Here is a 24,805-nt window from a genome sequence, read left to right as displayed (position 1 = left end):
GGAGGACACAGGTAAGCACAACCTGAGTGTGGGACAGTAATAAAACTTGGGGGAATAGCTTGGGCTCTAATATCAGGGTGGACAGGCTGTGACTTGCATACTCACTCTGGCCACCCCTCAAAAGTGGAGACGGTAAAGAGCGCCATCATGGCTGCCAGAACATTGTCAAAGTCAAACTTGCTGTTTTCCCAGCTGCGAGGCTGGATGATGGGGTGGTCAACTTCCCCATCCTTGTATGTGATGTAGTTACCCCTGAGAAAGAAGGAAGAGTTAATTATTGTGTTTCTCACCCTCCTTCACACCTGACCCACCAATGACTCCTGGCTTGCTGGGTGGGATGAGACTGGCTAGGCTTAAACCCCACAGTGTGAGCCGTTGTGAAGAACTTCAGTGGGTAGACCTTTCAAGAATAGATAATCTTACATTTCATGTCAACAGTATCACATTACCCAAAGGTAGAAGTCCACCTGTCAGTGCTATCTGAGAAAGAATGGACTGTCCATCCTCTCAGGCCAAGTCACTAACCTCCCAGAATTAACTATCCTTGGTGCTGGCTGCCCTCCAGCTTGTACTCACTTGCATTCCGCCTCGGTCTGCTTGGAACTATCTGAACAGGTGTAGAGCTTTCCCTGGAAGGCAAAAGAACAAAGTGATTGGAGATATTCATTAATCAATGAATCAGTCAAGAAATGATTAGTGATCATGTCTATAGCCCAGCACTGTGCTAGGAACTTGGGGCAAAAAGTACAAGGTGAGCAGAATCTAACAGGGAAGCCATGACTCACATATACCAAGCAGTCAGTGAATAAAGATGCTCAGTGCTGGATGTACCATTGAAATTTTTAAAAAAGGGGGGAACTCCACTCCACAAGAGCTGGACTCTTTTGGCTGGCCTAAAGAAGGTGGAAGTGGAACAGGTCTCAGAGGGACAAATTAAATGGCCGGAAATCAGGTGAATTTATATGGTCAGTGGGAGAGGGCAGGGGGAAGAATGCTTCAGAAATAAAAGGATTAAGGCAGAAAGAGCAGAAACCAAGGAAGCCAGCCTCACTGTAGCCGGGGGGGGGGGGGGCCTTGTCAAGAGGCAGTGAGAGAGAACCTGGATGGATGCAGTGTTCTGAAAGCTGGCTGGAGAAGGGTGGATTTGATGCTGTCAATAATGGGGGACCACTGCGGGGGTTTGAGCAGGTGACTGGCACGAGGCTTCAGAGGATAAAAGTCCCTCTCCCTTTCTTGCTAGAAGGAAGGGAAGGGATCAGAAAGGCAGTCTGCGCTGCAAGACCAAGGGGGTCCTTGGCTTGGTGGAGAGTCCTCCTTCCCAGTGAGGGATGCTGAGGGAGGGTGTTTGGAGGTTCCACTCATCCTAAGTCTGACCCAGGCCGCTGCCCTCTTTTGAGTGTATCTGCCAGCAATCTTTCTCAGGCATGCTGACAGGAGGGGAAGGAAGCAGGAGCACAGATCAGAGCCAAGCTATTACCTTGAAAAGCTGGACCCCGATGCAGGCGAACATGAACTGGAGCAGCGTGGTGACAATCACGATATTCCCTATGGTCCGGATGGCGACAAACACGCACTGGACCACGTGCTGTGGTAGGAAGGGAAGGCAGGGGACAGGTTTCAGGAAGTGCCTACAGCCTGAGCTTCCGTTAGCCAAGGCACGAACCTCTCTGAGGGAGGCTCATGGACAGCCCCTTTGTCACCAGAGTGAAAATATGACTCAAAGAGGCCAAGCACCTTCCCAGGTTCACACGGTGATGGGATCCAATGGAACTCAAAGTCCCTTGTTGGGCTTTAGGTGACTACAGGGACAAAAGCTCTGCTAGTTTCCCATTTTATAGGTGGAGGAATATGGGGGCCTCATCTTCATGTGGGGGCCCTGGGTTTGTGTGTGTGTCTCTTTTATGCACAAATTTTGCTTAGAAGTTCTGATTTTGTTTTTTTTTTAAGTTTATTTTATTTATTTTAAGAGAGAGAGAGAGTGCAGGGGAGGGGCAAAGAGGGAGAAAGAGAGAATCCCAAGCAGGCTCCATGTAGCTGGGCACAGAGCCTGATGGGGGGTTTGAATTCGTGAACCATGAGATCATGCCCTGAGCTGAAACCAAGAGTCAGACACTTGACTGACTGAGCCACCCAGGAGCCCCTAGAAGTTCTGATTTTGAACAGCTGCCTATCCTTGTTCTCTTCACCCTGAAGTGGGACTAGAGGTACAGGCTGGAGAGTCCAGGCTCTAACACAGCAGCCATTTGCTCTGGCCATTTTTCCTCTGTCCAGCCCTCCACCCCCACCCCCCTGCCTCACTTATATCCCCCCAGTCCACAGCTGGGTTGATGCTTGCTCTGCTGATGGCTCCTCACCTAGGCCCACTCTTCTTACCTTTAGCCCCTTGGCCCTGTTGATGGCCCTCAGGGGCCTGAGGACTCGCAGAACTCGCAAGATCTTCACCACATTAATTGCACTGGACCTGGGAGAGAGAAACAGGGCAGGGGAGTAAGCTCCTGTTGTGGTGGAGCAGGAAATAATGTGAGGGGGTGTCCTGACAGGCTGACCCCAGGCAAACTTGAGAAAGTGTAAAGTCTGTTTTGAGGACTTTCTTATCCTGGGACAATTCTCTACTCCCATCTACCATCCTAGAAGAGCCTGGAACTTGCCAGTGACCCTGGGACTTCCTGTTGGTGTGTAATAATATGAAAAGCAATTTACCAGAAGTCATTAGCAATATAATGTGTTACTCAGGGGAGCTTTAGTAAAGAAAAGAGAACCCCAGCTCTGTCGCTTAACAGCCAATTCACAGAGGATAAATTCCCTAACTTTTTCATCTGTAAAGTGGACCTCATAAGTTGTTGCAGGGATTAAATGAGGAAACAGTATCTGCATCATTTGCAGTGTGCTTGATGCATATTATGAACCGAATAAATGGTAGCTTTTATTATTATGTCTGATGAAGACATCACCGATCTTGAAGAAATGTTATACAGATGGTGGAGCTTCAGGCCTTGTTGGCTGGAGGTGATGGAGGAGCTATTCTGGTGTTCTCCAGGCAGTTGCCCATTACAGGTGTATATAAAACCACCCGTTCATAACACAGGACTTGAAGGAATGGATTCTACACAGCAGGTTCCACATGCCTGGATGCTAGGGCTTGGCCAGGATTTCTGGGAGCCTCGGCTTTTGCTGTTCCCTAGTGGAAATGAGGCACTAAGGTGCAGTTCTCCCCACAAGTCCCTCGGCAGGAAGCCTGCATGGTTTCTGGAGTTATCCATCCATCCAGGTGGGCTCTATCTCAACCCTCACACACTACCCATTTGCTTGAGATATCCTCACAGTCTTTCAGAGAGCCTTGTACCCACTTTGGGACCTAAAAAATGTATGACACATCAGCATGAGGTTAGGATAATGTGCTCAGGAGGGAGCTGGTAGATCTGATTTCTCTGGTTCACGGTTCTTTTATCCGAAAGGATTCAAAGGGCATTCCTAGTTATCCAAGTATCTCAGGGAGGGAGTCTGTTTGTACTGAATGGCAATGGAAGGGATTTTAAGGTTAGGTACAGAAAGCACAGACTAAAGGGGGGGTGGTTCTTGGTTCAAGGTTAAATAGTAGTTTAGTGGTAGTGCTGGGATTAGAATCTAGACCTGTAGGCTCCCAGCAGACAGCTAAGATGATCACAGAGATGATAACAGATGATCACAGAGAGTGTCTCACTCCTGTTCCTCCCATGTCTGCTCTTTCTAGGCTTACCGTGAAAACACCCTTGGGAAAGGACACCCAGGACCCCTTTCCTCTGCCATTGGTATGACCTTGGGCACATCTCATGCCCCAAATCTCAGTCTTCCTATCTATAAAATGGTGGTAACAGTCCCTGCCCTGCCTGCAGCTTTTTTTGTGAGGACAGTAGAAGATTGTGCATGTGAAAGGGCTTTTAAGTTGAAGGCAGAGTTAATGTTATCAGCAGATAGAACTTGGGAGAAATTAGTAATTGGCTCCTTTTAAACCTGAGCAAATTGGCAACCTTGGTTGTATGGTGGAGTCACCCAGAGAACTTTTAAAATTCCTAAAGCCTGAGCCTGTAGCCCAGACCAATTAGATAAAAACTTGGGGAGAGGGATCTAGGCAAATGTCTTTCCTGAAACTACTCAGTCCATTCCACTATGCAGCCAAGACTGAAAATCTGTAATTCCTCTCTTTCTCTGTCCTCCACTCCCTTCTTCTCATCAGGTGCTTTGACTGGAGAGAGAAAGGGAGGGAAGATGGACTGGAATATCAGGGCTGGTTATGGCAATGGAGGGCCCTTGGAGCTGAGGGTAGCCAAGGGCACTGGGCAGGTAGTAGAAGAGATATGAAGGCCCTGGAGGCATTCCTCTCATTATAACTGGGCCTGGTCCTGCCTGTCATGCCAAGATCCATATATTTTAAACATATTCTGGCTGGATGGACATACCCCCCAAGTGTCACACCATTGAGGATGTGACAAAAAGCCATCATGTTGTACAATTCAGGGGTCCCTCCCTGTTCCTGTCATAGAGTGGTGGCCATGCAAGACTTCAGAGTCTTGATCGTTCTCTCTGACACCCATTTCTAGTTGTGTGGCCTCATCATTGGCTGAGGGAGTCCTACTCACTGGATGCCAAAGGAGATGAGGGACACGCTGACCACCAGCAGGTCCAAGATGTTGAAGTAGTTCCGGCAGAAAGAGCCCTTGTGTAGGAAAGCCCCATAAGCAGTCATCTGCAGGGAGGCAAAGAGAAACATGAGCATGAGTGGTCCCTGCCCAAGCTCCAGAGTCCCCCTCATGCCTCCCTCTCCTCCCACAGCATTCTTTGGGTAGGGCAAGCTGAAGAGCAGTGAGAGGACTGGGGGCAGGCAGGACTGCAGAAAGAGAGGCAGGGCCAAGGACAATATTCTGCAATCATTTATATAACCACAAAAGAATTCCAGGCTCAGGATGGTTAAGTGGCTCCTTCCACTTACTAGACCACACCAGACTCCATATTTGAAGCCTTTTCAGATTGGGCCCTGCCATCTATCTCTCATTTTCCACTGTTCCTCATCACAGGTCCCTGATCCTGGCCCTGAGGGGCCCTTTGCTGACACTGCCCAGACCAGGTTTCCCTTTGTATGCAAACTTCCCAACCTCCTCTCCAAATTCTATCAACCCCCAGAGCCAGGTTCAGATACTAGGCATCTGGGGAAAGGTGGGACACACCTAGTATGGTGACCAACTGTCCTGGTTTTCCCAGGATTCCTGTTTTGGTACTGAAAGTCCTGTGTACCACCCAGGCAACTCTTCAGTCTTGGGCAAACCCAAGTCTTGGGCATCCTAGTGCCCAGTGAGAAGTTCTACCAATACATTTGGCAATTAGCATTCCTCCACTTCCTAACCTTAATTAGTGTTTATGATCTATGCCAAATATTCTAAACTCAATTCTATTATCTTCCCTTTAGACTGATGTTCTTTAAGGTCCAAGCTATGTGAACACACAGAGGGACAATGTAGGACCATGGTTAAGAGCATAGGCTCTGGAGCCAGGCTGCCTGAGTTTGAATCCCAGCTCTATCATATTTTGTTTGTATGGCCTGGAACAAGTTACTTAGCTTCTATGTCCCTGTTTCCTCATCTGAGAAATGAGGGTAATGATAATGTCTACCCTCTAGGGTTATTGGCATCAAATGAGTTATTACAGGTAAAACACTTACTATCATCAGAGAAAACTAAACTTGAGGCCAGATAGATTGGATTTGAATTCTGGATTCTTCCTATATAAGGATGTTCAGTTTCCCCATCTACAAAGTGGGCATACTATTCCCTTTCTTTATGAGGCACACATAGAAAGGCAACATGGAGGTCCTTTGAAGACTAAAATGGGAGCACATGGGATGGTGATTATTGTTACAGGACTTGGCTATTATTATCTCTCTCTGAGCTCAGTACAAAGTCACTGTAGATGCTCAACGAACAGCCTTTCCAATTCTGTTGATTTGAATTAAGAGCCAGCAGATTTCCAGGTTAAGGGTTGTGAAAGGCCATGGGCCGTGATGCATCAGCCAAAGGGAACAATTTGGAGCCGGTGGCTGAGAGACTGAGAGCAGCTCCCTGGTCATCTGGGGTCCAGTTTATCTCTTTGGAATCAGAGCATGCCCAGGGCAGCATGTCCGCAGAGCAATTCAAAAGCAAACACAGGGGGAACTGACAAAAATAGCTCTTGCAACCTAATTCTTTCCATTTATCTCCTACTGCAGGGGGTCACAGGGGACTCAGGCACCTGTGTCCTGCAACAGTTTCTAGAAGTGGGTATATTATATAAAAGGTTGCAGGGGAATATAGGCTTGCCATCTGGAGGAGCTTACTGTCTTGTCTCTCAGTGAAAATCTAGGAGGGGCTTGCTGTCCTGTCTCTGAGTGAAGATCTAGGACTGCAGGGACTGGATTTGGGTGGCTCCTATAATTCACTTAAACACAGAGCCTCTGTGCCTGCAGAAGGCCAAGCACCTTGCCTAGCCATTCACTTTTAGTTTCAGAGAAGGCACTGAGTCCGACCCTGCCTCACTCTTGTTTCAAATATTGTGAGGACACTACTGAGCATCACAGAGCCCTCCACGGTCAGGGAAGAGCACTCCTTGAATAGGTGCACTAGTAGGGCTCACAGTGCCAACGTCTGTCCTTTGACTTTGGGGTCCTATTTGTCAGGGACCTAGAATGAGACCAGCACTCCAAAAAGTGTGTGTGTGTAAGGGGTGGGAGGGACATGCCTGGGCAGGGCAAGCAGAATGGCCTTAGGAGAAAGGGCAACTGGGTGCTGAAAAATGAGAATTTATTTGAAAATTATTCCAGCCGTTTAAGACAACAGAAGAGGCCAGGTTCAGGTACTCAGTGCAAAGTGTCCTTTCCATACCCCGTTTTGCTAATGGCCACACAGTTAGTTCTAAGCCATTGCATAGGAAAAGCCTATTGCTGTGGTATTTTCAGCCTCAGGAAAAAAAAAGGTGGCCATGAGATTGCTGACTCTCTGAACTTGAAGGGCAGGAAAGATGCTCTGTCCAGTCACAGGCGACTACTGCCTCCCCAGGCAGCTCTTCTAGTTACTAGATGTATCCTATAACTTGTACTTACTGCTGGGCCCAGTTCACCTCGTCCCTCCTCTATGTGACAGTATTTTGCAGTATTCAGGCCAACAGTCATGGTCCTACAAGCCTTTTCTTCTTAAGGCCAAATATCCCCAGGTCTTTAAACTGTTCTTGACACTAAATGCCCCTTGGACAATGAGACTGTTGTCTGTGCCATGGTAGAAAGCTGAGCCTTCAGGCAAGGCAGAGGGGCCCAGTGGAAGGAGGTGCAGGGAAGTGGGGTGGGGACTGGGCTTTATATTTAGAAGCACACTGAGTATCAAAGGGAGTAGAAGAGGGAGAGGGTGAAGGGAGGGAAGGCTCTTGCCATGATAATGTTTGCAAAGAGATCTTTCACTTCTGTTTGCATGGCAACCTTGAAGGATAAACAGCACCACTGAAATCCATAAGGGAAGCTCTGTGGAGGAGTCCTGAGAAATGGGCCTCAGAGCTTTTCTTATACCAGGAAAGAATTTTGGGTGTTCGTGTGCCTCCCTGAGTCTGAAGTCCAGAACTCAGCTCACCATGGAAAGGGGGTTTTACAGACTACATCTCAATGCAGGTAGACAGCTTTTGGTTCCCTTTTCCCACCCCCAGGGATTGGGGCCTTGTCAGATCCACTGTCCTAGAGTAGAAGAGGAAACCTGAGGAACTCCCTTGGTCACTGGAGCCAGGGACAGAAGCTGGAGGTCTGGACAGCTCAGCCTTTTGGGGACACAGACACAGTGAACACTCAAAACGGCCCCACTCAACTTGTATCTGGATGTGACAAAACTGTCATGTACATTAAAAGTCTGGGTCATGACTTAGAAGTTGCATCAGGAAAAGAAGGGTCTGCAGGCTAGCTGTGGCACATGGTCAGATGTGGACAGTGGCTGGCATCAGCCCCAGGGAGGGGGAGAGGGAGCCTGGACTCCTTGGGAGGAGGAGTCCCAGATGAGTCTCCCAGGAAGAAGACACCAAGCTGAAGGATATATTTTAGAGCCTACAACCCTCCTGTTCAGGTAAATGAGAAGAAAGCAAATGCTGAAATGTACTTTTCCTGGGCCTCAGAACTCACATCCTGAGTCTCAGATGGAGTGGTTTGGCAATACATTGTTTTAGAGGCTCAGATGTATACTGGAAAAACTTAGAAATAATAATAAAATAAATATAAATAATATATTAATTATAAATTAATAGAAGTAATAAAATAAAACTTAGCAATCTCTCTCATCCCAATGCTTTCAGAGGTGGGTTCTACCGATGGGGTAAGTCTGTAGAAGTTCTGCCATCAGGGGTCAGCAGCACCTGGGGCCACCAGTCACAGGCAGGGCCAGCTCCATGTGCTCTCAGGACCGGGGCTTGGGACCTGGTTCTTCTTTTATGCTTAGGGCAAGGGGCATCGTAACAAGGCTTTTCAACAGGAAACTGAGGACTCAAGTAATCTACAGTCGTCTGTTGAAAGCCCCCAATGGAAGACTGGCCCCAAATCTTGCATTAATTAGGCCCATGATTCCTATCACCCAGGCCCATCTGGAGCCTAGCCCTGGTGCCTGCCACTTGTATGGAGGAAGGTGTTGACCAAGGCTGTCCAAGGGCATGGACAAAGTGATTTCCCATGCCCCATGAGCTTTTCCACTCTTGGAGTTTGTGCAGCATCTCCTCTGGGGAGGAGGAGGGAGGGGGAGTTCTAAGCAGGGGTCAGTCATCAATGACCCGGAGGTAGGGTGTGTGGGGGTGGTGGGGCACAACACGCATTGGCACAGTGCCAGACCTGGTGACAGGACATCATCAGTGTTGACACTGTGAGCCTTCCAGCCTTCCAGGCTGACAGGAGGCACAGCAGTGGCGGTGGGTTTCTTCTAGCTTCTGAGCCTGAGCAAAGTGAGGGGCACAAAGTGAGGGGCACTAATTCATCAAATTTCATGCTTGACAGTAAAAAAGAGTGAAAGAAACAAGAGAGAAAAGAGACAGCAGATATAGAGAAATAGGCAGAGAGTGCATTGCTCAGATTGCATTACCTTAAGGATAATTTCTAATGTAAAGATACTAGTGAAGACATAGTCTGCATTGCCTAGGATCTGAAAAATAAGCACAATTGGATTAGTGGCTCTGAGAGTGAACTCGACACCAACAGAAACATGTGTGTTAGCGCCAGACAGCAGCAGAGAGCTAGTGGAGGCTCACGGAGGACAGGATGGGGAGAGGCATTAGGGCTTTACCTTCAGAGCAATTTCAATGGTGAAAATGGTAGTGAAAACAATGTCAAAATAAAACAGAATCTGCAAAACAAAAAGAAACAGGATGGGAATGGGGTGGGAAGGGAGAGAAGCAGGATGGAAGGAGAGGTCAGCGGACATTCACCAGAAAAGGAGTCACTCTTCAGAACCACACTACATGTCATGTGAGCTTTTCCATGTGAAGACAGACAGTTAGGAGATGAGTAGCATATACACAGCATTGGATCCTGAAGTGGGGCTGGCCTCAGGCAGCTTAGTGGCTCCACACGAAGTCCCCAGACATGTGAGGGGAGCTTCCAGGGTCCTGGGTCTGGGCAGCATTTGGTTGGATGCTTTTCTCATTAATCCAATTTACTTACAAACCCAAATCAGACCACTGGGATGCTTGTCAAAAGGACAGAGAGTGGGGTTTTCTTTTTATTGCAGGAAAATGCAAAATACTTAACTCACTTTGGTGTGACTCAGCTGGCTTCTCATGTTGGTGGAAATACTGGTGTTGTGTTCTTTGGGGCATAGGAAGGAAGATCCTTAATGTGAGGACTGCCGAGGCTGGGGGCAGGCTATGTGGTTCACACTCTGTTATATCTCAGGTGATGGATCAGAGTTAGGGCCAACACCTTTTTAAGAAAACTCTGGACCAAGCAGGCTGCAGGACCACCAAGTGGTTTGGCATGAGTATGACTTTAGGTTGGTGGACTCTTCTCTTCACGTCCATCTGGTTGGGATTTGACAAAGTCTTCAGGCTTCGAGATATAGCAGTTCTTACTCTAGCCTTTAATATTGTTTACCAGAGCCTTGGGTGGGTCTCTAAATTTAATTTTCTACTCTACAGAAGGTCACTGAAACTCTCTTTTGTATAAGGTCAGCCTCATCTTTGGCACCTATTTGCCAATGCTCCCCCTATCTGCTTGGTGATTAGGACCAGTTAGAGTTTATTGGGAGCAAGGCAGGAAGTCAGAGGCTACTTTTTACTAAGTACATAGGGAACCAGGGAAACATCCATAGGGCAATGAAGGTCCTGAATTTTGCCAATCAGGCCAGCCTTGGGTACAGGTTCTCTTATTCATTTATGATGGTTTCTACCAAAGCCCTAATCTCTTAAAGAAATGTTTATTGTGCATCTGATTATAATATTTGGAATTGGGGTCTTGATTGAGGTTGGCAACAGAGCTCTGGGCCCAGTCCCATCCTTGGGAAGAAGAGGTGCAGGGGACAAAAGGGAATGCATACATGGTTCCTGAAGGAGGTGTGCTGGACAGGGTCCTCAGCTGCCAGGGAAATGCTGCTGAGCAGAATGAAGAAGAGGATCAGGTTGGTGAAGATCGTGTCATTGACAATGCGGTGGCACTGGAGGCGAAATCTGTGTGGGGAGGAGGAAAGAAGGACCGAAGTATGTCAGAAAGGTCAGGGAAGCAGCTCCTGGGTCTCCGGAGCTCAACTCCTTCTTTCAGCTTATCAAAGGTGCTTGTTAGTTTGAGAGTGGGCTCTTCAACCTGAGGTCTTACTGCTGAGGGTAGTGACAATCACATCCCACCCCCCTCTACACCCTCAGTGTAAGGCACATCTGTATAGAACTTTGCAGCTATAAAGCACTGTCACAGGCAGTAAGCTTTTGACATTTTGGAGGGTTACATCTGAGACCTTCAGGAATCCCAATATTTTCATATACTGCTGTGACATTAACAATTGGCTTTTTTGGGGGGACTTCTTTTTCCCCATCATTAAATCATTTTATAAGATCTCCTTCATATTTTTATATACAGGGAACAACAGATCCCACCTAGAGTCGATGCTGAAAGGCTGGCTAAGCCTACTCTCTGGCTAGGCAATATGCTCCTGTGTAATAGCTCCAAGGCATGCAATTCAATTCCACACTTCAGCACAATTATAAAGAACTACATGGATGGACCTCTGGGCACTCATTGGTAGTACCACAAAGGCTAAATCCTTGAATGTCAAGTGTGTCTTATATACTATCTCACCCTGGCAGCTCAGGAAGGGGATATGGGTGTTATTATCTTCATTTTATAGGTAAAAACACTGAAACCCTGGAAGGAGAGGCTGGCCCAGAAAGACAATTTGTAGAGTGTTGTGTGGGGGGGTGCGGTGTTCAGGGCTTGAATCCAGGCTTTCAGACTTCTTCTCACAACATTGTAGTGCTCTGAGAGACCCCACTGCTGCAGAAGCAGCAAATCTTGGAAAGGGAAAACTCTATGGGACAATTCTGGCTTCATTAGAGTTAGAAGGTCTGCATTGATTATCCTTTTCAAACAAATAAGCAAATCCACTGAGCCAGGGTCTGTGTGATAGGTATCCAGGAAGGGCAGAGTTGCCTGAGAATAGATGCTAGTAGTAGCACTGCTATGGGGAAACTGCATTTCAAGCCAATCTTAAGGTAGGGCACAGAAGCTTGGGACTTTTAGGCTAAGCCAACACTCATAAGAAGCCTCTGGAAGAAAGCTTCCCAATATTAATTTAGGTCCACAAGAATCTGATGAAGTACTGAGGTCACAATCAAAAATCATTATGCACATAAGAGGATGAACTTCTAAGATGAGAAATCAGAAGAAACAACAAATAAATGATTTAGAACGCCCTCCCAAAGACTGTGTATACTGAACATATCAGGTAGAGAATGTAACAACTATATTTGAAATATTTAACAGAATAAAGGACTTGATCACAAAGTTGAGGAATTAATAGGAGAAGTATTAGATATAGACAGATGGCTCTAGAAAATCAAGCTGCAAATGGAACTGTTTGAAATGAAAAAAAAATAAGTCAATATAAAAACTGGTTTAAACAGTAATGTAGACAAAGTTAAAGAGAGAATTAAGAAATTGGAAGATATAACTGAGAAAACTACCCTGAATACTAAAAGAGATATAATGAGGTGAAAGATTTATAAGACACATTAAGACGTAGGAGGACAGAATGAGAAGGTTTAACATATGTCTACTTGGAATGCTAGAAGGAAAGAACAGAAAGAGATTAAGAGATTTTCAAGAATTAGCAATTCTCATTCTAATTTTTAATGTTTTTTTTTTTTGACAATTAGAGAAAAATATAAATCAATAACATTCCAAGCAGGATTAATGGCCAGAAATCCATATCTAGACACATGGTAGTATATCTATACAATACCAAAGGCAACATAAGATATTCAAAACAGCTAGAGGTAAGGGGAAGATTATCTACAAAGGAATGATAGTAGGAAAAATACAGTATAATAATACCTTTGATATATTAAAAGACAAATCCTGTCAACCTAACATTGTGTACACAGCAAAACTATCTTTCAAGAACAAGAAATGAAAATAAGAACAAGAGATAAACAGGTCAAATGACTTTATATAAAGAAACACTAGGGGCTTTGGGTCAATACTACCCAAAGCTATCTACACATTCAATACAATCCCAATCAAAATTGCACCAGCATTCTTCTCAAAGCTAGAACAAGCAATCCTAAAATTTGTATGGAACCACAAAAGACCTCGAATAGCCAAAGTAATATTGAAGAAGACCAAAGTGGGAGGCATCACAATCCCAGACATTAGCCTCTACTACAAAGCTGTAATCATCAAGACAGCATGGTATTGGCACAAAAACAGACACATAGACCAATGGAATAGAATAGAGAACCCAGAACTGGACCTACAAATACATGCCCAACTAATCTTTGACAAAGCAGGAAAGAGTATCCAATGGAATAAAGACAGTCTCTTTAGCAAATGGTGCTGGAAGAACTGGACAGCAACATGTAGAAGAATGAAACGGGGGGGCGCCTGGGTGGCGCAGTCGGTTAAGCGTCCGACTTCAGCCAGGTCACGATCTCGCGGTCTGTGAGTTCGAGCCCCGCGTCGGGCTCTGGGCTGATGGCTCGGAGCCTGGAGCCTGTTTCCGATTCTGTGTCTCCCTCTCTCTCTGCCCCTCCCCCGTTCATGCTCTGTCTCTCTCTGTCCCAAAAATAAATAAAAATCATTGAAAAAAAAATAATTAAAAAAAAAAAAAAAAGAATGAAACTGGACCACTTTCTACACCATACACAAAAACAAACTCAAAATGGGTGAAAGACCTAAATGTGAGACAGGAAACCATCAAAACCTTAGAAGAGAAAACAGGCAACAACCTCTTTGACCTCAGCCGCAGCAACTTCTTACTCAACCCATCTCCAAAGGCAAGAGAAATAAAAGCAAAAGTTAACTATTGGGACCCCCTCAAGATAAAAAGCTTCTGCATTGCAAAGGAAACAGTCAATAAAACTAAAAGGCAACCAATGGAATGGGAAAAGATATCTGTAAATGACATATTGGACAAAGGGCTAGTATCCAAAACCTATAAAAACTCACCAAACTCCACACCTGAAAAACAAGTAATCCAGTGAAGAAATGGGCAGAAAACATGAATAGACACTTCTCTAAAGAAGACATCCAGATAGCCAACAGGCACATGAAAAGATGCTCAACGTTGCTCCTCATCAGGGAAATACAAACCAAAACCACACTCAGATACCACCTCATGCCAGTCAGAGTGGCTAAAATGAACAAATCAGGAGACTATAGATGCTGGCAAGGATGTGGAGAAACGGGAACCCTCTTGCACTGTTGGTGGGAATGCAAACTGGTGCAGCCACTCTGGAAAACAGTGTGGAGGTTCCTCAAAAAATTAAAAATAGATCTATCCTATGACCCAGCAATAGCACTTCTAGGAATTTACCCAAGGGATACAGGAGTGCTGATGCATAGGGGCACTTGTACCCCAATGTTTATAGCAGCACTTTCAATAATCGCCAAATTATGGAAAGAGCCTAAATGTCCATCAACTGATGAATGGATAAAGAAATTGTGGTTTATATACACAATGGAATACTATGTGGCAATGAGAAAGAATGAAATATGGCCTTTTGTAGCAACATGGATGGAACTGGAGACTGTTATGCTAAGTGAAATAAGTCATACAGAGAAAGACAGATACCATATGTTTTCACTCTTATGTGGATCCTAGAAACTTAACAGAAGACCATGGAGGAGGGGAAGGAAAAAAAAAAGTTAGAGAGGGAGGGAGCCAAATCATAAGAGACTCTTAAAAAACTGAGAACAAACTGAGGGTTGATGAGGGGTGGGAGGGAGGGGATGGTGGGTGATGGGTATTGAGGAGGGCACCTGTTGGGATGAGCACTGGGTGTTGTATGGAAACCAATTTGACAATAAATTTCATAGTAAAAAAAATAAACAAAAACATAAACAAAAACAACAACAAAAAGAAACACTAGGGGCTTCTAAAGAATGTGCTTTAGGAAGAAAATGATTACAGAAGGGTGGACTGAGATACATGAAAAAATGGTGAATGAGTAAAATGGGAAGTTGTATGTAAATCCAAGTATACATTGGTCTATATAATAATAATGAAAATGATAATAATGTCTAACTTGTGAAGTTAAAAATAAAGGACAGGACTAAAATACTAATTAATAACATGTAAGGTAGGAGGGCTGAGAGAAGTTAAAACAGTATAAGCTCTTTCTATTTTGCAGGAGGAGGTGTAAGATACTGCTTAACTTCAGATTTTAAGTTAAATAGACTTAGTAAATTACCAAGGGTAATCACCAAAAGTGTAGAAATAGAGTTTACATGTGTCAAAAAATGGAGGGAAAAACAGACCCAAGTCTTCTGATTTGGAATATAGGATACTTTTCCCTAAATCAGTGCCTGTTTGCACAAGTTGTGGGGGATTGGGAGAGTCCCAGGCTCCACTCAGAGGCTGGAGGATGTTAGCATCTGTTGTGCTTGTAGCATGGAGAGAGTAGAGTCCCACCTTCCCCACCATTCTTGCACACCTGTTGTTGGGGCTGAAGATGAAAAATGCACTGGCTTCTGGCATGGGCACTGCCTTTTCCTTAAGGTGCAGCTCAGAGAGTGGTCGTGGGCGGGGGCCCACAGGCATCTCAGGCTCCTCTTCATCGTCTTCTCCTGTAAGAAAAAAAGCACCATTCTAAATAACTCCACTACTCCCACTAGGTTTTTACCACTATGCTGCCTACTTCCAGATAGCTTCCTACCAACCAGAATCAAGACATCATTTGCATCTCTGAAAATGAAGGGTATCAACAAAGACATTCAGCTCTCTCCCTGTGAGTGCTGCTAGAATCTTTGTTAGAGAGACTTTTCTGGCAGCACATGACAAAGGGGGTTGTAAGTAGGGTGGCTAGTTCATGTCAAGGACTGTCCTGGTTTTTAAACTGAAATTCCCACATCCCAAGAGACTCCTCATTCCCATGCAGATTGGGATGGTTGGTCATTCTAGTTGTAAGGCACTAGGAAAGGTGATCGGGGAAGACTGGGGCATTGCCAGGTGTGCCTGTCCATCTAGGCTGCAGGTAGGGTAATGGGTATGGCTTAGGTGACTTGCAATCAACTCCATCCTTGGAGTTTAAAATCAACACTCCCATTCCTGAAAAATACCAAAAACTCATGTGCTGTAGGGATAATAGGACAGTGATGTTGGCCACAAAAGGCACTTCATTCAAAAGACTAGACATTAACACTAGTTTGAGAAGCCCCTTTGTTATCCTGGGCAGGGGCCACATTTACTGTGGACCAAAAGCAAAATCCTTTGCTTACACGGCCACTGCCCGTGGAAGGAAACTACTACATATCTTGTTCTGGTCAAATGCATTTAAAAATGTTTAGAGAGGGAATGGGAGCAACAACATGGGTTCTCTGGCCATGTCTAGATCCAAATCTTGCCTCTGTTTCTTTCTGGCATTTAGTCTTTCTGGTCTCAGTTTCCCCATCTGCAAATGGGATAATAGTACATACATACCTCAGAGTGGCGCCTGGCACATAGCAAGTGCTATATAAATGTTAGCTGTTGTTACTATCTCTACCCACAGAGAAGACTCTTAGCCTGTAAGTAGTGCTTAGCATCTTTCTCAGTCTGATCTCTGCCTGCTGTTATTCCCTAACAAATTTTCCACTCACATCAAACTGTTTTCTGAAGGTTTGTAGTAGTGGGTTGAATAACGTCCCCCCAAAATTCATGCCTACCTGGAACCTCAGAACATGACCTTACTTTGGAAACAGTAACTTTGCAGATGTATAGTCATGATGAAGTTATACTGGAGTGGGGTGGGCCCTAAATCCAAGGACTATTATTCTTATAAGGAGACACAGACACACACACACGCATGAAGACAGAGGCAGAAACCAGAGAGATGAGGCTGGAAGCCAAGGAGCACCAAGGATTGCTGGCCACTGGCAGAGATGGGGACAAGGCGAGAATGGGATTCTTTCCAGAGCCTTTAGAGAGAGGATGGTCCTGCTAATACCTGCTTTCAGACTTATAGGCTCCAGAACTGTGAGAGAATAAATATTTGCTGGTTTAAGCCACCAAGTTCATGGTAATTTGTTATGACAGCCCCAGGAAATGAATACACTCGCCATGTGCTTTCTCCTTTCCTCATGCTGTCTCCTTATTTGAAATGCTCTCATCTCCCGGTGTAGAGCCAGAAGGACTCCCAGGTAAGACAGCATCATTCACTTGGCTCTCCCGAATACCTGGGCTCTTGAGAATGACCTTCATGTGATTCTAGCAGCCCTGTCATTCTCCTGCATTCACTCGGCACTTGGGACCAAATACCTTGAATGCCTGACTTTACATGTATCTGTTCCATCTCTTCATGTGCTGAAAACCCTGGAGAGAGACACTCTGCTCAGCACATAGTAGCCCTTGTTTTTTGATGATTACACTTTCACATCAACATCTGCTTTATAAAGAAAGGGACTTTACAAAAGAAGAGGGTCAGGTGGAGACTAAGCTGGTTGGAAAGATAGTTACAGGACGTTTATCTTAGGGACCAGCCATGTCTCTGCATGGTCTCTCTTCTTCTGGTTAAAATGAAGCTAGGTTGTGCCAAGAAAAAAAAAATGCCTGGCACAGATAGTGGTTCTTTTTTTATTTTTTAAATATAATTTATTGTCAAACTGGTTTCCATACAACACTCAGTGCTCATCCCAACAAGTGCCCTCCTCAATGCCCATCAACCACAGAAAGTGTTTTTTTTTTTTTTATCAAGCAAGAAGCATTTAGGGGCCTAAGGCTTTTTTGGGGGACCAGAAGAATATAGGAATAAATCAAATTTTTATCCCCCTGGCATAATTAGAGCTGACCAGCAAAGCAATTAATCTTTTTAGCAGAAGAGAGGCACGAGGTGAACAGGCCAATGGTTGAAGCTTTCTAACCAAACCTTGGTAAGTAAAAGAAAGGCAGAGTCTCCTTGTAAAGCAAAATAAGTAAAACAGGAGTTGGCCTGAATCACAATATTTATAAATGAAATTTAATTGAGAAGGATCTTAAATTCCTGCTCAGCTGTTTGTATTCTTTTCAGTTTTGCTCTAAATGACCCAACACTTTCTTATTCATGATAATTTGGTAACAGGTAATTTAATGCTTATTTTAATCATGTGTGTTTATAGAAAAACATATTTACTAGCTTTGTGTTTTTCCAAGTTCCTGGTGAAGAATTTTGCATGCTCTTTCATCTGCAATAGCTTGCCTCATGGTTTGTGAAGCTCTACCCTGATTTCCATTCCTGGGGAGAAGCAAGTCAGTTGGTCCATTCAGACACACATGAGCTGAATTCCAGGCATAGTGTTTAGGAGGAAACTACTTCTGAAGGACAAACACAAATCTTCAAAGGGAAAGAATCTGACAGATGTGATGCTTTGCATGTATTAAGTGTAAGGAGAGAGGTTGGCAGGGGAGGAAAAGTCAAGTAAAGTTCATTTTTGGGGTTGGCAACTGAGTCACCTAGACTTCCACTCCCAGATGCCAGGGGACCCTGTGGGATCTCCAGTTTTCCCATCCCCATTCTTGGGGTTTGGAGAAGTGTGGCCAGTAAGGTGTTGCCACACTTCAGGGTTGCTGCTGTTTTCCAGATGGCTGGGTCCAGTGCTCAAAAGTAAAACCACTGCGGGGCTGGATGCCCCACTCTTGGTCCTTGGTGATCCATGTCCCCTACCCATTTGACACTCGTTTTCGCTTCTGTGATTTTGCTCATGGCTGATTCAAATAAAAATAATTACTTCTAACACCTACTGCCTACAGTGTACCGAACACAAAGCTGTGGTTCTTGCCCTCAAGGAACTTACAGTTTTTAGTGCAGCCCCAAAGTTCATTGGTGTGATTGGCACCTTGAGGTGAGCTTTGTGGGTGGAGTACTGAGACATAAGGCTGAGGATTCCCCTGTTGCTGCACTGGGCATCTTCTCTGCTGGCTCAGTTTAAAACCTCATCTCCCTCCACTGCTCACTCTCTCCCCCTGACTTCTAGGCCACTAGCAAGTCCTGCAAAATGCAGTGCCAGTCCTGCCACTTCTCTGTCTGCAGCACCACCACCCTGGGCTGAGCAGCCACTGCCTCTCACCAGGACCACTGCTAACATCCTCACTGCCTCCAGTCCTCATCCTGACCATCTACTGCCCTGTCTTTATGAGGCACAGTCTTCCAAAGGTAATTCCAACACTAGATCATGTCTTCCTCTGCTTGAGAACCTTGGGTGATTCTCCATTGCATCAGCTCAGATCCAAACCTCTCAGGAGGCCTTTGAAGCCTTGTCCCACTTGCCCCTGCCTAGTCCCTGTCCCACCCACTACCTTTCCCCTTCATTCTCTCTGCTCCATGCACACTGGCCTCTTTGGATTCCTCCACAGACAGGTACATTCTGCCCAAGAGATTCTGAAATTGCTAGCCTTCCACCTAGAAAGCTCTTTCCTCTCATTTCCATACATCTAATTCCTGTGACTTAGTCAGGTTTCTGCCCTAATGCCTTCGCTGACTACACAGCCAAAGCAGCCTGTGTCAGTGAGTAACTTGTAACACACCTCTTGGTTTCATTACTTCTTTGCTGCTTACTGCCACCTCATGTTGCCTTTCAGTTGGCCCCCTTTCTTGCTCATTGTCTCCCCACTGAAATGTAAGCTCCAGGAGAGGAGCAGCCTTCTCTGTCTTGCCCACAGGTGTATCCCTGGTGCCTGCCACAGTGCCTGGTACATGTAAGTGAATGACTATCTCCATGGTTTCTTCCAGCTCCCCGTCTATGACAGTAGTATGTTCTGAAACAACTTATTTCCTCTCCAACTCCCCAGACACAAAGCCCAGCCCAGCCCACCTTTCTCTGTGAAGGCTGGCTGTCTCTCCCCCACCACACCTCACTGCCCTGCTTCTGCTAGAACCCCTTGCAGCAGTTTGAGTCTCCCCACAGCACCTGGTGCTGTCCTATGCCTTCTCTGATATCATTCACGTTTCCTTTTCAAGTGTCTCTTAATTTTAAGTCCTTGATGACTCTTAACATCTGTATGTTCACTCAAATAAAGTGAAATAAGAGAAAGACATACAGAGAAAGACAGATACCATATGTTTTCACTCTTATGTGGATCCTGAGAAACTTAACAGAAGTCCATGGGGAAGGGGAAGAAAGAAAAAGAGGTTAGAGAGGGAGAGAGCCAAAGCATAAGAGACTCTTAAAAACTGAGAACAAACTGAGGGTTGATGGGGGGTGGAAGGGAGGGGAGGGTGGGTGATGGGTATTGAGGAGGGCACCTTTTGGGATGAGCACTGGGTGTTGTATGGAAACCAATCTGACAATAAATTTCATATTAAAAAAAAAAGAGTTGGTTAAGTAAAAGCACAACTTGGCACATTTCCTGGGTGAGTAGAGATTTCTAAAATCTAGTGTATACTAAGCAGGGAGGCTCAAACCAACTGTTGAGTTTTGGGGCTTAAACAGGGAGGGAAGGACTGATGCTCCACTGCTGGCCAGTTAGCACTTTGTGTGAATCAGAAGCAGGCCCCACTCTGCTGGGTGTTCACATAAGGACAGAGGCCCCTGCTAGGGGAATGTAGGCTGGAGCTCAGCCCCCCTTAGCCGCTTCAGCACAAATGCTTGGGTGCAGCCTGGACAAGCATGCACAGCATCCTGGGGATGGGGTATAGGCACAGGTGTACCCCAGTGAGAAGTGGGGCAGGAGGAGGGTGTGAGAATATTCCTTGGCCCTGCCCCTTCTCTCTCTGGGAGTCTGGCTGCAAGTGGGGCAGGTACAGTGTTCACCACTGCTGCCTCCCAAAGGGTATCTTCGTGAAGCAGACACAGCAGAGGCAGATCAGGTTCTTTGCCTTTTACGGTTCAGAGGAGAGAAGAGCCTGTGGGAATGAGAGATTGACAAGAACAAAGACAGCAGGCCAAGTGACCTGGGGAGGAGTCTTTGGGGACTTCTGTTTCACCTGGGATTAGGGTCCAAGAGGTGACCTGCAGAGACAGGGGAAGGAGGAGCTGGGAAGCAGAATCTGGTTCCTTGGAGTGAGGGGGAACATGTGGAGCCACCAGTTGTAAGAGCACACCACTCTTGGGCAAGAAAATGGAAATTAGGGATGGAGAACAAACAAGGGGGCCACAGGGGCTAATCTTCACAGCCTGAGAGTGGCAGTGGCTGAGGCAGGACAGCCTGCACTGTCTACAGACCAACACAGCTGTATGAGATGCCTGTGAGAAACCTGGGAAGGTCTGGGTCTGGAGCAGGCTAGAGAATGGTGGCCACATGACTAGTGAAAGGACACTCTATAAAACCTAAAGAATCGTGAGGAATTAGCAGAGTGTGGGAATAGCTTTTCAGTTTAAAAGCAAAACCATTCCAAGAATCCTCAAAGCTGGGTCAACAGAGAGACATTTCAATGGTTGCCAATAAGGTGACAATGTTTTCATTAATCTTTTTTCCACTGGCCTTTTTCTCTTTGATGTCATAGAGCATCAAAGAAGAGAAAAGCCATGAGTATATTTAGATGGATGAAACTGGAGATTATTGGCATATGTGTGGCTGCCCCCTGCCTGGTAGAAGGAGCAGGCCTGGGCCTGCCTGCAGCTGGGCACGTTGTGAAAGGACCCTCAAGCCCACTCTCTGCTCCTGTATGCTGTGTGCAGGGGGACCTGGGCCAGCTCTGCCCAGGGCTCAGAGGGATTTCTTTTATCACTGTTTTTCTTTTTAAACTTTAAAAATATACACACAAGTAGAGAGACTTGTGTGGCAAACCTCCACACCCAGCTTCACCAGGAGTTGCTGGAGTATTTTAAGGGAGCTTCTAAACATTCTAGATTCCAGACATACACACTTCAATACGTATAAGCTAGAACTACGACAACATCACTACAGTAACAAAATGAACAAAAACTACTTTAAATCCTTAGTTTCCAGTCCATATTCAATTTCCCTCCAATTATCTAAAAAATGTCATTTTAGAGTTAATTTGTTGATTCAGGACTAAGACAGGATTCCCCATTGCATTTGGTCAACATGTCTAGTCTGTCTTTGAAATTCTGTAAGAATTCCCACCCAGAGAGCTTTCAGACTTTGGAAGGTTTAGTGCCCAGCATATGGAAACACCCTTCTTGTTCTTTCTTCTGTCCAATCCCCAGGAAATCGAATCCTCCTTCCCTCGAGGCAGGAGGTGAGTGAGGGTGGAATGACCACGGCAAACCTGCTTCCTAAGGAAAATGGAAGATGGCCACCAGTGTCTTTGCAGACAAGCCAGCAGAGAACTGGTGGGGAGAAGGTCAAAAGGAAAACCTAGCTTTGCTCATAAATGTAGAAGGTTTTTAGCCACTTAATGTGGTTACCAACCCAGATGTAGCTTAACCTGCACAGAGAAGGAAATGTCAGTAAAACAACAGTCCCTTGATTGTGTGCAGTTGACTGCAAGCTTGAAGCTGGTAATAATAGCTGCACTTCTAGGTAAAAGGAAGGTGAACAGAGGGTTTGTACAGGATGTAGAGTTTCATGAAGGAGACAAGGGAATTCTGGAGGGAGGTCTAAGGACCTCTGACATTAAGCCCTCTCAAAGGAGACTGCCTGCCAATCTATGTATCAGAAGATGAGAAGGCTGAGTTGGTAAGAGCTCTTTTTGTAATAAATGAAAGCATTTGACAAAGCAACAAGTGGGACATCTGTGGTGGCAGCTGTCCTTGTACTCAGCACTGCCTCCTGAGTAAGGACAAGGCAGAGTCGGGATTTACTATTAAGTGAGTGTAACACTGCAACATATGTTATATTAATAAATTATATAAGTTAATGATTTTACAGCATAGGATATAATAAAACCTTAAATGTATATAGAATCCCCCTTCCAAAAGTCATAGAATCAGCACTGCTCAAACACAATTTGTTTAATGTTATATTGTTATTACGAGGAAGCCAGGAGCAAAGTTCTCCTCTGGATGATGATTGGTAATGCTTAGCTACAGAGACAAAAGGCATTTATCAGTGCAAGGTGCTTGTAGAGGGAAACTGGAGCCATTGATCCTAATACATAGGTAGTTCCATGTGGCTTTAGAACTTGGCTCTCTACCCCCAACCTCCCAACCTCAGAGTTAGGCAGTGGGATTGGTACCTGTATTTTCTGGGTTGGGGTAGGGACTCTTATCTTCATTTTCATTGGGCTGGAGGTCATCCATGTTGATCTAGGCAGCCAAGGGAGAGAAGGAGGAAGAATCCAATTAGAGACATTCCATTGTTTGAGAGGCTTAGAGCCTTGAAATTGCATCACGGTTAGTGGTTGAGCTGTTGACTCAAAAGTATATCCTTATTATCTTGTATATATCCTTCAAGACATCGACAGAAGGCTGGAATTCAACCAGTCTGCCTTCTCTTCACATTCCTAGTGTTTCTGGTCCATCTTCATGGGCTTTGTTCCACTGAGTCTCTTTTCTTCCTTCCTCCCTCGTTTCCATGGGTGGTCTGAGAAGGCTTTGCCCTCCTTCCCCCAGCAATGGACCTCTCAGCTCCTGGAATAAGATGGCTTCTTACCTTGGTGGTGGGTGGGGACTCTCCATCAGCTGTAATGGATTTCAGCTCAATTTTCTCCTCCTTAGTTTCCTCCACAGCTGGCTTTTCCATTATCTCTTGCTTTTTCTCTGGGCTGGCAGTCCTGGCCGGTCAGCAGGTAGAAAAATTAAAGGGATGTTTACTGAATGACAGGAGACATGAAGAAATCAACTACCTTGTGGTCTTCTGGGGACTAGTGGGAGCAGATTCCCTGGGCCTATGTCCATCATCCTTTACCCAGGGCACATGGCATGTGTCACTCAATCACAGATGCTGTTGGGCTGGGCCCTCCATCCAGGCACCAAGCCACACTTTGCTCTGTCTTGTACTTAGTTGGACTATTTCAGCTTCTCAGTTGCTCTAGTCTATGTCTGAATCAGAGAAAGATTCTGGATCTGATTCAGGATTGGTTCCTAGAAAACTCTGCTTGGTATCCAGCAGATGTGTGGCGTATGACAGTTCCATCTAGACAATGACAGAAGACAATGCAGGGCCTTATCTTGTTTTCTTAACACTGGCAATGATTTATAAAACAGCAAAAAGTTATCACTCAGCTGGAATTGCATTTCCCCTCTAAGCAGCTGCCTTCCTCCTCTACCCATCCTTCATTCCCACCACCTATCATGACCTTCCTTCTCAAAAGAGAATCCCCCAACTTCTTAGACAGGTGGGAAATAGAATACCTTCACAAATACTATAATTCACAATGTTCCCCATTTTAGGGCAATACCTAATAAATAGTAGAGAAAGTTGGGTGAAGCTTACTGTGAAGCCTCAAACCCAGTGCCCTCTAGGAGGGATGGCTGACAGAGGCCAGCACCGAAGCCTCTCTTTATCACTAATGGGAATGGCATTCCAGAACTGGGACCCTGGGGCTTTGGGTCTAGGTAAGCTTAGAGGGTTACCTGGCCAGCTTCTTTCTCTCCTTCTCTTCTTCCTCCTCCTTTTGGGCAGATGTGAGGCTCTCAGCATCAGCCAGGTTGTCCACAGCAATGGCCAAGAACACATTCAGTAGGATATCTGTTTGTGTCCATTCTTAAAGAAAATGACCCTTGGCCTTGGGGTATTTGGTGGGCACAGGGGGCAGGGAGGGTGCAAGACATGCAGGGGTAGACTTCCTCACTCATCGGGTGAGCTCAGTGGTGACTCACTGTGAGGAGTTCAGAGCCCAGTAGTGTCCCTCCTCCACACCTCTCCCTCCCCATTACCCTACTAGCTACTAGGAGTTTTCTAAGGGGTCAAGAGCAGGATAGCTTGCAGGGTGGAGTGGGCAGGGAGTGAGGCAGCAATCCTGCCTTGCTCTTTAATTGCTGGGTTTCATTATTGGTTTCCCTACTGAGATGACTGGCTGTAACTGACATTATAAACAGCATTGTCTCTAGCAGAATGCAGAATGCTCGTAAGAGCGGTTCATTAAAACTGGGCACTGAGGAGGCGGCCTGATATCTCTGCCAACTCTTAATCTGAGCCTGCACATACAAAGACCCTTGCAGTGTCCAGCTGGAGCTGGCTGAATCTTGGAAACTCCTAAATGAAGTAGTCATTTGCCCTTTCCTTCTTGCCCTCATCCCTAACCTTGAACAGAAACACTGTGGGTCAGAGGATTGCAGAATCAA

At 45.6% G+C, this 24,805-nt stretch overlaps 1 protein-coding gene across 50 annotated transcripts in view; it reads right to left on the bottom strand.

The window, feature by feature from the left end:
• CACNA1C (calcium voltage-gated channel subunit alpha1 C) overlaps positions 1 to 24,805 on the bottom strand; it is a 752,487-nt gene that overhangs the window by 88,543 nt on the left and 639,139 nt on the right. For 19 of the 50 annotated variants that reach the window (XM_053895069.1, XM_053895075.1, XM_053895081.1 and 16 more), the window contains 11 exons: positions 24,095 to 24,209; positions 23,172 to 23,292; positions 22,756 to 22,825; positions 15,157 to 15,289; positions 10,551 to 10,680; positions 9,102 to 9,161; positions 4,617 to 4,723; positions 2,374 to 2,461; positions 1,478 to 1,585; positions 577 to 629; positions 106 to 252 (listed from right to left, as the gene is read on the bottom strand). In XM_053895069.1, coding sequence (XP_053751044.1) covers positions 106 to 252; positions 577 to 629; positions 1,478 to 1,585; positions 2,374 to 2,461; positions 4,617 to 4,723; positions 9,102 to 9,161; positions 10,551 to 10,680; positions 15,157 to 15,289; positions 22,756 to 22,825; positions 23,172 to 23,292; positions 24,095 to 24,209 — 1,132 coding nt within the window. Of the gene's footprint in view, positions 1 to 105; positions 253 to 576; positions 630 to 1,477; positions 1,586 to 2,373; positions 2,462 to 4,616; positions 4,724 to 9,101; positions 9,162 to 9,302; positions 9,363 to 10,550; positions 10,681 to 15,156; positions 15,290 to 22,755; positions 22,826 to 23,171; positions 23,293 to 24,094; positions 24,210 to 24,805 lie in introns of all 50 variants that reach the window. The other 31 variants (XM_053895068.1, XM_019464996.2, XM_019464993.2 and 28 more) reach the window with 2 other exon arrangements.

This window comes from Panthera pardus, unplaced genomic scaffold, assembly GCF_024362965.1.
Source record: "Panthera pardus isolate Hobbes unplaced genomic scaffold, ASM2436296v1 HiC_scaffold_6, whole genome shotgun sequence".
In the NCBI taxonomy this organism is placed as follows: Eukaryota; Metazoa; Chordata; class Mammalia; order Carnivora; family Felidae; genus Panthera; species Panthera pardus.
This window is presented reverse-complemented; position numbering and strand designations above follow the sequence as displayed.